This window comes from Drosophila guanche, unplaced genomic scaffold (genome assembly GCF_900245975.1).
Source record: "Drosophila guanche unplaced genomic scaffold, DGUA_6, whole genome shotgun sequence".
NCBI classification, from domain to species: Eukaryota; Metazoa; Arthropoda; class Insecta; order Diptera; family Drosophilidae; genus Drosophila; species Drosophila guanche.
In genome coordinates, this window is record NW_022995743.1 from 15,180,871 (window position 1) to 15,198,580 (window position 17,710).

General features: G+C 44.9%; 2 protein-coding genes across 2 annotated transcripts; one reads left to right on the forward strand and one right to left on the reverse strand.

Moving 5' to 3' along the window:
• Positions 1-223: 223 nt before the first annotated feature.
• LOC117586729 lies at positions 224-3,277 on the reverse strand. Its single transcript, XM_034277028.1, has 3 exons — positions 3,255-3,277; positions 434-560; positions 224-382 (listed from the first exon to the last, which is right to left on the reverse strand). Exons 2-3 carry the CDS (start codon positions 557-559, stop codon positions 257-259), a joined length of 252 nt encoding a protein of 83 aa, XP_034132919.1. The 5' UTR covers position 560; positions 3,255-3,277; the 3' UTR covers positions 224-256.
• Positions 3,278-6,086: 2,809 nt separating this feature from the next.
• LOC117591900 (lysyl oxidase homolog 3B) lies at positions 6,087-7,932 on the forward strand. The gene is made up of 4 exons (XM_034285287.1): positions 6,087-6,289; positions 6,342-7,281; positions 7,360-7,517; positions 7,580-7,932. The coding sequence occupies exons 1-4, from the start codon at positions 6,109-6,111 to the stop codon at positions 7,795-7,797; spliced, it is 1,497 nt and encodes a 498-aa protein (XP_034141178.1). The 5' UTR covers positions 6,087-6,108; the 3' UTR covers positions 7,798-7,932.
• Positions 7,933-17,710: the final 9,778 nt, after the last annotated feature.

A 17,710-nucleotide genomic window follows, 5' to 3' on the forward strand; every position in this document is an offset into this window, starting at 1 on the left:
CTGGCCAGGGGCAAATTTGCTGCAGTTGAGCTGAGTTTTGTTTTGTTGTATTTCATTTTTTGTTGCTGCACTTTTGCCGAGAGCGCCGCAGGTTAGAAAAGTTTATTGGGGCGTTAAATTTGTTTGATTGAATATTAGGGCTGCGGCTTCGCTTTCGATGCCCAATCGAGGATTTTATAGAGGTGAAAATAAACAATCATTTATTGAGAGTACGACACGGTTCGAAATGCGGGAATGACAGGGGGGAGAGCGGTGCTCAGGCCAGACCAGTTACACGCAGAGTGGCGATCACCGTCTTGACAAAACCCAATATAGAGAGCAGGGCATACACCAGAATTTTTTCAATAAAAAGCAACCCAAACTGCACCATACTCGCTGCTGGCTGTAGGAATCATTAGAGGACAAATCCCTCGAATGTATGCAGAATTCTTACCCCAAGAAACGTCATGATCAAACTGATAGCACGCTCGGCCAGGGTCACGGTGAGGCTTAGGCAGGTAATCAGGCCCAATATGGTGATCAGGGTCAGGACTTCCACCAGTCGCACAGCAACGGCCATTCTGCGGAAGGAACTTCTTCGGTTCGCAAATATTCGAAAATTTATACAAAATTCCAACGTTAAGTTTGAAGTATTTAGAATTTATACACATGTTGACGGAAATGTCTAGTAGCCATCGGATTGGAAAAAGCAACGAGTTATATTTATTTACATTCAATAAACAGAAGCTTAAAGTGATGCACTTGAATCACTCAATCAGGTCATAAAAGGGGGCAGCAGATTGAAGTAGAAGTAAATGTGGGAAATCGAGTCCCTGCGGAGTATGTGCCTTATGTGCCACCGGGTATGGGGTCAGTCCCACTTGCTATCATTTATGTCTTTTGCTGCAGCTTTGTCATTATAGTTTTTCAATCATTTTAGCTATATTTTCCGACATTTTCCAATTACGCTATGCAAATGCAATTTGTCTGGACTGCGTGCAATTAAGCGCCGTTGCGTTCCGTTCCCACAGCCTTTTCCTTTTATTGGATGCTGATGGGTGTTGTCTGTGCCGGCATAGATTGCTCTGAATTATGGCACTAAATGGCTAGACATGTTACATAATTCATTTAGTCTGCACGGGAACAAATTCCATGATATGGAACATGTGCTCCTCTCCCCCAAAAACCCAACCCCAACCGCAATCCCAATTCTCTTTTTCTCTATCAAAGTCAGTGCACCATTGTGCACGGGATTTATTTATTATTTTACTAGAGTTTATTATGATATGGCAAATTCAATTAGCAGCCCACAAACTGGATGAACTGGGACTAAAAATAAAAAGAAATTAATTGATTTCCATGGGCCTACAATATTGTGGTCGTATACTGCACATTATTGACTTTTCTGCAGTTTCTATGAAGGATATTTTGGTGTTTTCTTTTGATTTTTGCTGCTTGCCTTTTGGGCTCTGGCTTCATAAAAATCCAAAAATAAATATTTGCACACGTTGTCTGGCAAGAAGACAAACTTTTTTGTCACAAATCCCCCACAGAGAGCTGTCTCTGCCCCCGGGGCATGCCCCAGCCTAAGTCGAAGGGGAAAGGCCACAGACGAAATTAAAATAAAATGAAATAAAGTCAAATAAAATACAATGTACAAGCTGACGCTGTAGCTACTTATTGCAAGGGCTGACTACAAATACAAATGACTTGCAATATTTGCAAGAGTTGCCTTTTGTAGGTTTATTTATTTGTATGTGAGGAGTGTGAATGTGGCAGAGACAGCTGAATCGACATTGCCAGTGATTTTCTATGAGAATGGCTCTGAGCACATTCTCCGGTAGAAGACGAAATTGACCTTAGAAGCAGTTCCAATTATATATATATTTTTATTTGTGTGTCTTCCATAAGTACACTGTATTTGCTGTGGATGTAATTGGTACTCGGGGCTGCACTTAGCCAAGAGAGTATATTCCAGATACTCGTAAAAGCCGCAGAGTTTCGTGAATTTTGAATAAAAATCCCTTTCCATCATGCCTGGAAAAATGTGCATTAAGCGATGCAAGAGAAAAGAATGAAGGAAACAAAAATTGAAGACCGGAAAAGCCACCTGTTATCCATACGCAGTGGGTGTCAGTGGGTGTCTGTTCAATAAATATTCAGCATTGATGCTGAGTGCATGCCCCGAATGCCAGTGAATTCCGATAAACTGTCGTCGTCAGCTTGCCAGGAAGTTCAATTGTATCTGAACGCTTCAGTAAATCAGAAATAAGAATGTCAGCACTTGGGGCTGCTACTTTTTAAAGACTGATGCTGATGGTCAACGGAGGGCTCTTTAATGCTGATAAATATCTGTTGAGAATTGTTTCACCTAATTTCCCCAGCACTAGTTAGCTTTTTATGTGTTTAAACTTTAGGGTCAGTAGACTGCAATAATTTATAATTCGTCAGTTGAAATGTTCTTCTTTCAACAAGCGAAAGCTCATTATAATTCCAAACGAGAAGCGGACCAGTCGTGTCCCTTCCCATCCACCACGTGCCCGCTCCGAGGAGACTCGTGTGTCCTTGTCTCTCTGTGGGTTTTATTCCTTTGATTTCATTATTATTTTTATTGCTTCGTCGTACATTTGACCGTCCAACTGACTGAGTTTCAAACCATTGGCCAAGTCCTGCCCCATCCCCCCGCAAAAGGCGCATTTTAATTTTATTATTTTGGTTTCGTGAATTCCATTGAAATTCGCATCTAAAAAGGGTATTCAAGGCAGGGCATTCATTCACTGATTGTGAACTTTTTCCATGGTTTGTTGTGATTCTACTTTTTGGGCCAAGGCAGATACACGCCCCACTTGCCACATTTTGATACAACTTTTGTTTTATGTCTCTCTTTGCATTCTTCGCCTTCTTATTAGGAATTAATAATCTTTTCCTTTTTTTGTTTGTGCAGCCATAAGCTAGCTACAAATTTGGCATTTTGTATTTTTTTATGATTTCTTTTGGCGCAGATGGGAGGCCTTGCCCGCTCGTGAATCATGGTTATGCCGGCTATAATTTAGTTTTAATAGCATTTTCTGTGACATTTATGCTGTCAGCGCGTCATCCAGTTTTATTAATGTCCAAATGAGCTTCGCAATATACTTATGATAGGACTTGTATGATATCATTATAAAGAGATTTAATGCCAGCGCTTGTCTTTGGCGTTGTCTCTGTGCGCTAAATGAAGTTATGTCATGGGCTTCTGTTTGGAATTGAGGATAGTCTGGGTGGGTACGAGTAGCTTTCGAGAGACTTTGGTTTTGCTTTTAAAGGACTTGTAAATGTTTCTTTGGCACCAACATGGAAGTAGCTCCAACTTAAATCCAAGTTGCAATGTAAATCTGTCCTAAAGGCATACACAGCTCTGGGCTTAGTTACCTTTCTTCCCCTCTCCCACAATTCTGATCTGTTGAGCACTGCTCTGGCTCTTTGAATGGCCCTGCTGAGCCATTATGTGCCAAGTCGTTTGGACCATGTTAACACTCAGTTAATGGTTTCGCCTTTCCCACTGCCACGAGTATTCTCTTGCATTTTCCATTTGCAGCGAGCTTCGTTTTAATGAGGCAGCCACAAGGCAAACACAAGGCAGAACGGCTGAACGCGGACCTAATCATCTCTGGGCTCACTTAAGTAATAAAGCAATTTACCGCCTTTCAATATCCTTTAACCATTTTTATATTTTTATCCGTTCCTGGGCTCTCAGTGCCTCTCTATGGGAATCCCTTGAGGGTGGGGAACTCCCCCCACACAAATTATTTTCCCGCTGCTTTCCACTTTGTCCTCTTTTTGTGCCACTTTTCCTTCGTTTTATTGTTGGTCCAAAGGGGAGGCTGCTGCTGTCGCCGTTTTTCCGACTTGGCCAGCAGCACACGTTGCCATTTTTATGTCTTAGCCGGGCAGCCGGGCAGCCGGGCAGGGAGTGGATCTAGAGGAGCAGCAGCTCAGGGCATGAATTTAGAGGCGCAGCAGGGCAGGAAGTGGATCTAGGGGAGCCGCCGCACTGGGACTGAATCTGTTGGAGCAGATTGGTTCGTCGCCTGTGGCGTTGCCAGACCAGTTTGATTTTAGTGTCCGGATTGTCATGGCCAAAGCCAAAGCCAAAGCCAAAGAGCAGACATTGTCCTGCTGCTTCTGATGCTGCCTCTGGTGTGTAATGATTTTATTACACGATTTTCTATCGAATTTTATTACCTTAGTGCATGACGTTGCGCCAGAATTGCGGCAAGTCCTTACTTCCGCCCAGCCCTTGTGCAGCCCTTGCGGCCATCCAAATGGAATTTACGCACTCATAAAATTGTTCCCCCCTTCATGTGAATTGTGTGGGAATATATCCGGTCAAACGTTCCACCCACACACCTTCCGGGTCATCATAATTCAATATCATAAAACGTTTATCCAATTAATTTCCACCGCTAATATTTATGATCCGTTCGTGCGGGCATTCGTAGGGATATTTACATGAATACTTGTACGTATGGGAATGTTGGACGTACATTTATTATGATATAGTTCTGTAGCTGCTGTCGAAAATTAGTTTGAGTATATGTAATTGAGTGAATAATTTATAGTTCTATACCGGCAAAAGTATAGCCTGGCAGAACTGAAAGAGATTAAGACTCTAAGCTTGGGATTTGGTGCTAATTTATCCCCTTTTCCATTGCACATTCCACGCTTTTGCTCTGCCTAACAACGAACTGTCATTCATTCGTCAGATGTACAGATGATTCGACAATTGTTTTGTTCCATGAGCTACATTGATCTTGAAAATCTATCCAGCAAATGTATGAAAATCACGCTTCAATGGTTCTCAGTTCTCGCTCTCTCTATCTCTATCTCTCGTTCTGCGAGTGTATCTAAATCTGTATCTCTCTCGCTCTGCCTTTGTGGAGACTGACCTAAACGAGTTAGATTTCCAATTACGATTGGGCGGACTGCTGGCAGTTTTGCTAATGAGGCACCCACACACACTGCACCCCCTCCAGCTGGCATGGAACGATCCGCACCAAAACGGGGTAAACCTCATTACCGCTTGGCGTGGCTTTGCCTTCATTGTACCTACCATATCTCCCTCTGTTTTCCATGTGTTTTTTTCGCCGTTGTTGTTGTTTCAGTGTCAAGTTCATGTTGGCCAAGTTGCATGCAATGTTTCAAATGGCCGCATGCCAAACAGCCCTCCCCCCTGGACAATCTCACTGAATTGCGATGGTTTGGATGGTTGGATGATGACGATGACGATGACGATGACTTTGCCATTCAAAACACACACACAACAAACAGAATGTGGGTCGTCGTGTTCAGTCACTAAATTATAACGTCAGCTGCCATATTTTCATTTTCATTTTGGGATTCGGAATTTTGCAATGCTCAATGGTTGAGTTTTTATGGCGTGGAAGGTCTGGGTGGGGAGGTTAAGGCTTCGAACAAAGCTCCCATTAAATGTTGTTAATGTCTGTGAGAAATAAATTCATATCTAAATATTTTTTAATGCTTTTTATTGTCGGTTGTTTTATGAGACATGCGCTTGTACTTCCTCTTCGTATTTGTTTATGGAGCAAGGTCTTCGGTAAAAATACACAGAGAGAAATCCAACTAGAATCTGCTTGCCAAAATATATATTGCCTTACGTATTTTTCTTGAGTTCCCATGCATTTCCCACAGTGCGTTCTCATTTGCTTCCCCAAAGAGTGGCATCAATGTCAGAGTTGCCTCCAAATGTTGTCTGTTACAGTCATTAAGTGACATGCATATGTGCTACGTGCGGAAAGTAGATTCCGATTCAGATTCCGATTCAGATTCAGATTCAGCTGCGGATTTGGATCGCGTCTCGATCTGCGCCCTCGTCTCTGTGGCTGCTGCTGTCGCTGACGTCAGATGAGCGAGCTTCTGAACCGTATCTCTAGCTACGCTCCCTACCTACCTGCCTATTTGTCTATCTATCTGTGTATCTTTGCATCTATGGCATGGCGCTGGCAAGTTCATAGTTAAATGATTCTGTTGTTGCCATTCAAACGTTCGAGCCGCGTTCAGTTCTCGAGCGAACGTTGAGGCGGTTGAATGTGCGCAAGGATCGCATCTTGGCTTCAGCTCAGCTTCATCATGGTTCCCAGACTCTTGTGTGTGACTGTCCTTTGGTGTCACCTGGCGGCGGGAATAGTGCAGCATCGCTCCTTGGAGGATGCACGCCTGGAGCGGCAGCGGCTGGTCCACAAGTACATCAAAGCACTCAACAAGGAGGAGGGCGCCATCCGACTGGTCGGCGGCGACAGCGAATACGAAGGTGAGAGAGAGAGAGAGAGAGAGAGCGCTACTGATAGACGCTACTCTTTTAGGCAACATTGAGGTGCTGCACAATGGAAAGTGGGGCGCCATCTGTGACGATGAGTGGGATGCCACCGAGGGACATATCGTGTGCCGGCAACTGGGCTTTCCCGGCATGAGGCGGTACACGCACAGCGGCTACTTCGGCGCAGCCCGTCGTCGCTTCTGGATGGACAATCTGTTCTGTGAGGGCCACGAGCAGGAGCTGGTCGAGTGCCACTTTGAGGGATGGGGCGAGAATGACTGCGAGCCGGGCGAGGCAGCGGGAGTGGTGTGCAGTCCCCCGGCAGATGCACCGATACCAGAGCCCCTGCTCAGGGATGAGGACATACCCAAGTTCCCCATACACACCCGCTCCCGCCTGTACGTTCAGCTGCGAGGCGGTAGGGAGCGGAACGAAGGCCGCGTGGAGGTGCGACTAGATGGAGGACGCTGGGGCAGCATCTGCGCCGATGGCTGGTCCCTGCTCGAGGCAAATGTCGTGTGCCGCCAGCTGGGGCTCGGCTATGCACGGGAGGCCTTCCAGACCGACTATTTCGGTGGCTTCAACGTCTCCCGGCCCGTCCTCAGTGGCAGCGAGTGCTACGGCAACGAGACGGAGCTGGCCGACTGCTTGCACCACGATCCGATTCGTGGGATCGTAAGCTGCCACGGCAGCAGGCAACATGTGGCAGCTATGATCTGTGACTACTCCTCGCCCGATCTGGTGATTGACTACCTGGAGATTGAGCAGACGGCGCATCTGGAGGATCGTCCCATGCTGCTGATGCAGTGCGCCATGGAGGAGAATTGCGTCGCCAGCGAAGCCTATCAGATACAGCGCGATGATCCCCACTGGCGCTATCGCACACGGAGACTCCTGAAGTTCACGGCGGCTGCCATCAATGCGGGCAATGCGGACTTTCGCCCCTTCAAGGAGAAGAGCCAGTGGGAGTGGCACATGTGCCACATGTGAGTAGATAACTCAGTCGCCTTCCGCGTGGCACGGCAAGACGTGGTACTACTCGCTTTCCCCTCCTCCCTTTTCAGGCACTTTCACAGCATGGAAGTGTTTGCCACCTTTGACATCTTCGATTTGAGCGGTCGGAAGGTGGCGCAGGGCCACAAGGCCTCCTTCTGTCTGGAGGATAGCACCTGTCTGCCAGGAGTCTCTAAGAAGTACAATTGCGCCAACTATGGCGATCAGGGTGAGAGGGGGAACCATTGGTTAGCCACTCCAAGGTTGATTTTCCACAACCTCTTTCCGTAGGCATCTCCATCAACTGCTCTGATGTTTACCTGTACAATCTGGACTGCCAATGGGTGGATGTTACGGACCTCAGTCCTGGCTCGTACATCCTTAAAATAGCCATCAATCCAGAGTTCAAGGTATCGGAGATGAGCTTCGACAACAATGCTGCCATCTGCGATCTGATTTACGCGGATAACTATGCGAGAGTTCAGAACTGCCAGCTGGCGAGACCCTAAAACAGGGAGGGGGAATTCGATGATGGACTGCAAACCAAAACAAATTGTGCCAAATATTAACATTAACCAAAGGGAGTTTGTACATCTATACCTTAATCTATATCTCTATCGGAAATTAAAAGTGCACATTTCTAAGGCCTTTCCTTTCGCTTGAACTTGAAACTCAGTCGAGTGTGAATATGTCGCAGAGCTCAAGACATTGAGACATTCTCGAGTCAGCGAACCATTCATCAAGTGTCAATCGTCAAGTGTGCGTCCGAGTTAAGCTATCAGTGTCGCCTCGGGGCGTTGCAAGGGTGTGGAAGTGGAACTAAATGTAAAGAGTAAGAGGCTATGAATCTATGAAGAGTACACCACTTCTCTTCTACGGGTACATTTTAAATTATCTCTGTAGCAATTGGTTATTGATTGCTCCGCTTCTATTGAAACACAAACCCAACTCATCAATAAGTAGGATTTTACATCTCCTGCCAAGACTTAACCCCTTTTCCTGCTCCACTTAACCCACAAAGCGAAATGAGTCAAAAATGTAAATAGACTTCCATGGAGAACTTAGTTGCAAAAGCAAACCCAAAGATAGGACTTGCAAGACGCTCCCTAAGATTGATTGATTGCGGCAGAAGGAAGCTCTTAGCCTTGTACATTGAATAACCCCAAAAATTTAATTAACATAAGCGGTTTAGTGGCGGGGCACAGAAATGGCATTGGGATGCTTCTGGGTGTTGGGTGTTGCTGGCAAAACAAAAAGCTTTTAATTTGTATTTCGTTTTGAGATTAACAAATCAATCAAAGTGGCAAAGCACCCGACAAGCTCAACGCTCCCTCAAAGAGGTGTTGGGCTGAAACTGGGCAATAACTTTTTGCCCTCACTGTGGCCAGTGAGAGAACGCACTCAACTATCAGAAAATCAGTCAAAGTCCAAAGGAAATAAATGATAACTGGACTTGGAAGTGGAAGTGGAAGTGGGAGTGCAAGTGGATGTGGAAATGGAAATGGAAGTGAGAGAAAAGGCAGTCAAGTGTTGGACGCTTCGTCCATTCGCTTATCAGACACGTGCATACACACAACACACACACACACACACACACACAAACATGTCCTCCCCCTTGGTGGAAAAAGAGGAGACAAACGAGCGTATAAATAATTGAAATGTTGCCACAGCCAAGCGACCCCCAACCGACTCGCTGTCCCACTATCTCTCTGGGGTCTTATACTTTCGCAAAATTGCAGCACTTTTGGTGTGGGTGGTGACTTTTGGGTGGCTTTTGGGTGTTGCAGATGACCCTTAGTCCGTGGCATTAAGCAATCAAACGTTTGATTTTCATTTATCGTGTAATCAAGCGTAAAAATAGCTTCGTGACCAAAGTGACTCATCATCATCATCATCATCGTGCTTCGTCCTTCGTCCTTCGTCCTTCTCCTCGTTTGCTGTCATGTGTGAGCTGGTGTGCTCCTGCTCCTGCTCCTGCTGCATGTGTATCAGTGGCGGGTGTGGATGACATTACCGACCATTTGATTGCTTCACATGCACCATCCATCAGCTTTTGGGCATTGCTACGAATAATCACCATTTTGATAAGAAGATTTTCCAAGGGAAACTCCAATTTAATCAATGAGTTCAGTGTGCATAGGATATGTCAGGGTGTCCTATATGTGTATATTGTGTCTCCACAAACACTCTCTCCTTCTCGCCCCCGCTTCTACCTCTTTTATTTGATTGGAAATCATTTTGACCTCCCTCCAATTAATTGTAATTAAAAATTAAAATGAGTTTAACATATTTATTTATGCAATTTTCATTTAATAATAATTAAAGCAAATGTTTGCCTCGTTGCGCCTCTCCTGAACACACACAAAAGTGAGTCAACAAACTGTCCAACTCTCTCGCTCTCTCTCGCTGTGTGACTATTACCATTTCTCTCTCTTATTGTATCGGTCTGTTTTTCATTACGGAAATAATAACAAGCTTAAACCTGCTGCTCAATTTTCCGCAATGAGGGGGGAATAAACTGTGGGTTTTGCAGTGAAGTGCTTGGTGCCTCAGAGGTTGGTAATGTTTACCTCAATCTTTCCGTTTCTCTGGCCATCAATGTTATTGTTATTTTCCATCTCTTTAACCTTCTTCAATTTCCACTTGAACTAATGTTTTATTATGCAAAAAACTTGAAATTGCGCCTCTCAGTGGAACTAAACCTAAACCATATTTACACACATTTAGGAATTACTTTAAAAGGTGTCACATAACTGAATATGAAAGAGAATTTCGACCAAGGGCGAAGGACAAAGCAGGGCCAAAATGCAGGTTCCAATATGAACCTACATGAATGTTGAGCATATGTATCTGTGTGTGTGAGCAGGATTATCCTGACTGGAGAAGGAGTAGGTGTGGGTGTGCGTGTGTTGTGTGTGTGCTCTTTAAACGCTGCACTTTGGCCAACAACAATTTCATTTGTCGTCAATTGTGGCTAAAAGTGCAGGGAGCCCCAAGAGTCCGAGCTTCCATCGATACTCGCTTGTTGTCCAGGAGCTGCCCACACACACACACATGTGTGTCACTGTGTCCACCTCCCTCTCCCCCCAAACTGCGTTATCCTTCACCGTACACTATGTACAATTGGTGTGTCGTTTTAGTGAAATTGCAGAAAATTGTTTTCCGTTTCGTTTCGTTTCGCTTCATTTGATTTTCAGTTCGCTTCTTTCATTGGAAATGTGCTTTTAAAATTATTTGCAGTCACAAGCACAAAATTAACTGCATATGGTACTGGCATGGGTATGTTGCAAGTGGGGCACACACAGGCGATGTCCGAGAGGGGGAAAGTGCTGACAATTGAAATAACAATTTGCTGGAAATGAATTGACTTTCGGTTCGGGCAGGATTTTCATTGCAGCAACATTTTGTAAACAGCTCTGGGGAAAACCCCCACTTTGATGTGCGCAATTTCCAGCAAGAAGAAGTGAAAGCAATATTCGTAGCTGTGTAAACTTTAAATTCCACAAATGACTCTTCATCAGTCGGGTAATCCTCGGCTGTGGCCATCATTAGCATCTAATTCGTGTGTCATTCTGACATTGCCTTATCAAATCCTTTATCAGAAGAATGAGGGTGAGACTTTCCGCCTCTGATTCCGCCCTGCCGTGGGGCATGTTTCCTGCCTTGACTTGACTCTTGATTACACAGCAGCACCCAAGATATCCGACTCGCTTGACATATTTCAGACCACCCACTCAGCCACTCAGCCACTCACACACCCACCCACACACATACATTCATATGCACGTAGACTTATCCCAAAGAAGTTCAAGGATCTAGAGTCGACATTTCAATACCTAGAAGCAATGGATTTTCGAGCGTATCCCGAGTATTCCCCGCAGAGGGAGACGTTGCAGTAATCCGATATCTAATATACCCTTAGCCTCTTCCAAAACGGTATACGAAAATACACAGAAATTTTAAATGCTGCAACCACGACAGAAGTGGAGTCGCATACGCAGTCACCTTTCACAGTTCCCTAGCCCAACCACCTACCCACTCCTCCCCCGCCAAGGCAAACAACACCGCAGGGACCCAAACATATATCAAAAATCAACAGCTAGAGAAACGGAAAAAATAAGTGGAGGCCAAAAATAAAGAGTGAGAGAGAGAGAGAGAGAGAGCAGTGATACGCACATGTCACACAAGATAAACATGAGAAGAAACATTCTAAAATCAACAACAACAAAAAATTGGCAGAGCTTTAGAGTTGGAGAGGGCGGGGAAGGTACATAGGGGTAAAGGAAAAAGTTTCATGCTGGCGACATTTAAACGCGGCAGAGAGAAGGCGATAAGAATGCAAATGAAACGACAGCGCAGAGCAGTCCACACAGGCAGCGACAGCGCAGTCAGCACAGGCAGCGACAGCGCAGTCCGCAGAAATACCAGAAAGAGGAGCGCAAGACAATTGAAGAAGAGAGTAAGAGTGCGGGCGCGAGTGCGCCCAGTGCTGTCAGCAGAGGCAGGGCAGGTAGGGCAGCAGCGCAAGGTATATTTGGTAGAGGTGTCGATGGACCCTTAAGGTTTTACAAGCTGTAAATTTTGTTGCATTGCAAAACTAGGCTCATTCTCTCAGTTTTTTTCAGAGAGTGGCGTAGTAGTTATGCGACCCGAAAAGTGTGAATGCCTCACCTGCTCTCAATGACACCTTCATTGTAGCTGCAGGCGGGAAAAGGCAAAGCGACCAGGAACACACAGCTGCCATATGAGTGCAGCAAGCAACGGAAAATCAACAAAAAAACACCACGAGAAGAAAGAACATACAGGCGAAAAATGGAAATTGAGATACATATTAAAATGGCAAATACGAAACGGTGCAGGTGCCACCCAAGGCAAGTTTATGGCACTGCTTAACATGCCCAAAATAATTTAAAGGTAAGCAAATAATTAAAGAAAAATAAGTGTCACCATGTACTTTTCATTGAATTCCTTTTATAGGGGTAGGGGAGATAGTAATCGATCTAACCTTAACCCTCTCCAAAACCCGCACAAAAAAAGCCATCAAACGACAACCGCTAAAACGGATGGCAGATACAAATCCATTCGTATACAAGTTACGCCCGCTTAAGATACAATTTTCGCATTGCTAAAAGATACGCGACAAAAAACAACATTCTACCAGCAAAATGAAAAATATAAAAATCAACAGCAGGAACCTCAAAAAAAAAATGCGGGTAGAATGTGACCAAAATGTTGAAAAGGGGCACGCGGAAGCCAGGGGAAACAGGAAGGGGCAGAAAGAGAGAGTCAAACAAATGAAATGACAAACTCTCTCTTATCCTTACCGCACCCTCCCTCTCAGCGGGAAGCGCTCGGCTTGGTTGACAAAAAGTTTTTAACACGCATACGACGCGCTGCCGTCGACGCCAACTTTGCGGCATTTCGTTGCATACTTTTTGGCGTTCTGGCACTGTGGTTGTGCAGAAATGGGGAGGGGAGAGAGCACTGTCACCAGCGGTGGTGGTGCCTTCCCCTACTTGTTATTTTTGCCGCTCTTATGAATTATTCGAATTTTATGCGACAAATCACCTGTGAAATATAAATTCCTAGCAAACGTCGCCTACACCCCGGGGACTCGGTGGAAGGAGGGAGAATGCTTTTCCCAAAGCTGAGCACGTGCCGGGTGGCAAGTGCCACGTTACACCGTTAATCGTTCGTTAATCTGTCGTAAAATTTTGCGTTCGTTTGCCAAAGACAGCAGGCAGAGCCAGCAGGCAGCAGGTTAAGTGGATGTAACTGACAATTGCCTTGCGACTCTCGAAACTTTTTAATCGAAAAAAGATGTGACCCCGCTGCCATACTGAAGCAGCGCGGATATTCCGATTTTCCCCGGGAAATCCACCCACCCACGTTGTTTTGTAATTAAGTGGAGGGCGTGCTGTGCTGTGCTGTGACTTGAATGACACTTGAAATGGGGGGAATTCGGTGCTCGGAGAGGAGCTCAGACAATCTTTAAATAGAAGCAAATGTGCTTAAGGCAAGAGGCAATATCAGTAAGTGGATACTGATACTCGCAGACCAGCGGCAGGCAGTATTTTTCCATAAGATAATTTATTGAAATTCCTGTAGCTCCAAGAAGCCTGCAGCTGCCTTTGGCTTTCTTTGTCAAAAGGCTTTTGCCCCCGAACAAATGAATTTTAGACGCAATTTGTTGTGTGTAACTCGAAGACAAACTTTATTGTGCAACACCTTTAGCAGGGGGCTGGGGTAGAAGGCACAGACAATTGTACAAGCCCAACATTTGTCACACTCACAAAACATTTAGGCATCAGCATGGAAATTAACAAAGAAACATCAGCATTTATCCGTAGTCCGTAGAAGCAAGTCTCTGCCTCAGCAGACATCACTTCGTCATGTGGCATGTGGCATGTGGCATGTGTGGATATAGTTGTCGTCGTTTTAAGCAACTCAAAATACACAAAGGCAATGTGAAGGAGACAGCAAGTGGGAAAGCCTCTAGTGGGGAGGTGGCAGGAGTCGGACTCCCGGACTGGGAGTAAATGCAACTTGAACGGGAAAAATGTTCAACTGTCTCGTCATCATCCGAGCGAGCATACCTCGTCGTACGTTATTCCATTTGAATTCTGATTGTCTGTGAACGCCCGCCCCCTGCATACGGCTAGGAACAGTGCACAAAGTATGTCTGTGTCCATGTCTATAGCTCTGACTTCTTTCCAAGCTGTCACATTTGATACGCCCCTGAGATGTGTGATTGTGATGGGGGAGCAGAAACAAGACGAAGACCAAGACGAAGACGAAGACGAAGACGAGGGCCTTGCTGATGTTCATGATGGTGATGGCAATGAAGAGAAGTCACTTCTTTGGTCTCTTTGGTCTGTCAGCAAATGTCTTTGTTGGCAGCACTGCAAATTCAATGGGAAATTTAATTTGGGAATAGGTTTACTAACTTCCATTAGTGAATATTATTTTTATACAACTTTCAGAGTCTGATTCCAAGAAATTTAATATTTGCATGTGCATAATCTTCACTCCACTCTCTTTCTCCAAATGTTTTCAGTGTATGCCGCTTCTCGAAAACACGGAAAAGAATTAATTTTCAGTTGAATACAAAACGCAAAACATAATTAAAGTTGCCACATGACCATTTTGCAATAAAATACTCCGTTCTCTCGTCTTTCTACTGCATCTGCATTTGTACAAATGAGTTTTGCATTGCATTTCCCCAGCACAGTGTCTGTGTGTCTGTGGTGGCAGTACGAAAATAAAACCAAATTTGTCACATCGCCCAGACAGCAGGAGTGGTGGTGGTGGGGGTCGCGACATGGCAGCCAGATCGTCATAATTCGCAACTAATGAAACACGCGAGACTTCAGTTCCTGGCCATCGCCCTCCTGCCTTCTTCTGCCTTTGACATTTATGGCCGACAAACTGAACTTTTATGGCGTTGAAATTAGTGGAGAGATGTGGATTGTGTGGCAAGATTGTCTTCTGCAGGCTACTACTCCATGCGACTACCGTTGTGGCTGTGTTTTGTTCCCGGGGCGGAATGGGCGGGGGTCATTGAGGGCCTATTGAGTCATAAAACGAAGCTTGATTGGAACGCGACGTGGGCGACGAGAGGAGTTGACGCGAGAAGACTGCAGGATAAGTGCAACTAATTTGAGATATACCCCCGATGTCGTATCCTTCTGTAGTTTATCTGGCGGACTGTTTTAATGGCCAACTAATTGCGAGCATCTGTGGGCAGCGTGTCAGACAACCGCCTCTCACGTCGAGGTCACACAATCCCCACACACACCCTGCCACGCAGCCCCAAAGTGTGGCCAATTTTGGCACTTAATTATGGACAGACCCATGCTCTACCGCTTCGCGAATAACCCATGCAGAGCCCTGCCTCATTCCCTGAATGTCTGGCCAAACAATAGGCGTGTAAATAAACTTGCAATATCGTATATGAAATAATTTCTAGCCAGCGGCTATTCGTCAGCGTCTGCTTTAAAATGCATTTTCAATTTCGTTTGAAAGGACAACAGAGGGGGGAAAGGACTGACGGGGGGCATGGACATCAGATGGGTAGCACCGAACGACAGTCCTTTGTAAACTAATTTGCTTGGAAAATGGCAAACTCGTGGCTACAATATATACTTTTCGGGCTGGAAGTGGAAACCCATCTCCATCTCATATCGAAAAAAACACCGCTTTGAGGCCTCTTTGCATAACAAATACACGGACACCAGCTCGAACACTGACTGCAAAATGTATGCAAACAATGTGAAAAATTCACAAAAAAAAAAGAAAAAAAAAAAAGGGAGCGAAGCGCTCAAATGGGGGGAACAAGCTCCAAACAGGGAGCCGCAGCAATCAACAAGCAAACAACGGTGGGGGGGAGGGGTGGAAAAATGGCAAATGGAAAATGGAAAATGAAAAACAATTGCTCATTGTCTGAGCAATTATACACGCATTGCTGCAGCCCCAAATAAAGGGACTACCCCCGTCCACCAGAACGGCACTTGAAAAGGATATTGCACACACACAGATGCACAGACACAGACACAGACACAGACACAGAAACAGAAGCAGAAGCGACTTCCTTCCTTCCTTTTGTGGCACATGTGATCGTATGGACCAACTGGAAGTTTTGAACGTAATGAAAATGAACTTAAATGCAGGTTTGGTTACGTATTTGAATAACCAGGAGGTACACTTTATATTCCAATTATGTATCAGCATTATTGGGAAAGCATCAGGATCTGAAGAGTTTTAAAGCTGTTGTCTGTAAAATGTCCGAAATTGAGATTTTATTAGCCTTGCTTTCTGACTGCAAAAAGTATTTCCGAAGACTTCTAACCCGAAAAAGTCTATGCCCCAGATAAACCATCATAAAAATGTGTCATTGTCCTTAGCTATCATTAGCCCCATATAACATTAGAAAGCGTATAAAAGTACGAACAAAACCCAATTCGAAGTCAAAAAGAAAGCAATCTGAATACACAAAATTAACATTTCTTTGTCAATTTCTGGCCATTTCACCCCCTACCGTTTGTCCTCTCATAACTGGGCCAACAATTTTTACTGACTCATTAAAATGTGGCAGTCAATTTGACAGAGAGATTCCCATAGGGCTGGGACAGCCATTGACAAAGGGAATACAAAGTATTATGGGCGCTAAACTCATTTATAATTATAATGAACCTTTTAGCAACGATTTTTTCTCTCTTGGCAAGCACTTTTTTGCCCCGCTCTCTTCCGGAGAATGGCGATGGCCAACGTCATAAAAGACAAATGAGCCGCAGCCAAAAAGCAGCCGAAAAAACAAGCGCCTGAGGCTGGTCAGGGAAGAGGGAATGTTGGGAGAGGAGGAGGCACTCTCATTGTCTCCTTTTTGGTCAGTGGATAGAAGCCACCAAATCAGTTTGTATTGTATTCCCTTTCAAGTCATCTAATATTTTATGTATTTTGTGCAATCCAATGACAAGGCATCCAAGGGAGAGAAGTGGAGCAGAGGAAGAGCGAAGGAAATGGCTACTTTTCTAAGCTTTTAATAATATCCTTTTTATGTCCACTAAATGAAGGATATAAAGTCAACACTTTGTACAATAAGGCGACCGACCAGCCAAGCTTCCATCCATCCGAGTGGGGGACTTGTCACCAAAGGCTTTTGGACATTTTCAACGCCTGCCACCCACTGCACTGGAATCTTTGCTTCATTTTTATTTTATTTTTTTGCTGTGTCGTGGCCGCTAGCATGAAAACCTCGGACATCGGACAGCGGCCATCAGACATCGTCTTGGTCCAGCCGGGCAGATTGCTTCTCATTCGCTTCTCTTTCTTTGGCCAAGTTTTTGTTCCGCCTTAGTTTGCATAAGTTTTGCGCCTGCCAGGCGCTTCCGGTTAATGCGGTCGCCACAACAGCCCGGAACCCACAGTACGAGTGGCACCCCCACTGCAGCAGGCATAACAAATAAGGAAATCAGGCAATGGATCAGGCCAAAGCCAAAGTAGACATTTATATGGGCAAATCTTTGTGTGATTTCCGCTTCACTGGCGAAGGCTTTCTGGCGCCAAAGCCCCAGCCCCAGCCCCTCTTAATGTGTCCATCAATCTTTCGCTTAGCCTGGACTTTAACTTGTTGTTTGGCTACTTTAAGGCATGACCAAAGTCAAAGCCAAATAAAATCAATCAATTGAAAGTAACAACACAAATGGATTCAATAAAGCGAAGAGCTTTCGATTTCCTTTATCCTTTTAGGGGTTAGAGCTGCTACCAGCAGAGATCGATGGGCACATGAGTCAGTGTCTATGGATAGCATTTGTGTTGAATGTGGGAAAAGATTGAGCCCGCTTGAGTTTCAACTACAAAAACTGGAATGAACACCTCAAAATTTATATTTTTGTATAAGCTACAACAAATTTAGAGCCAAAA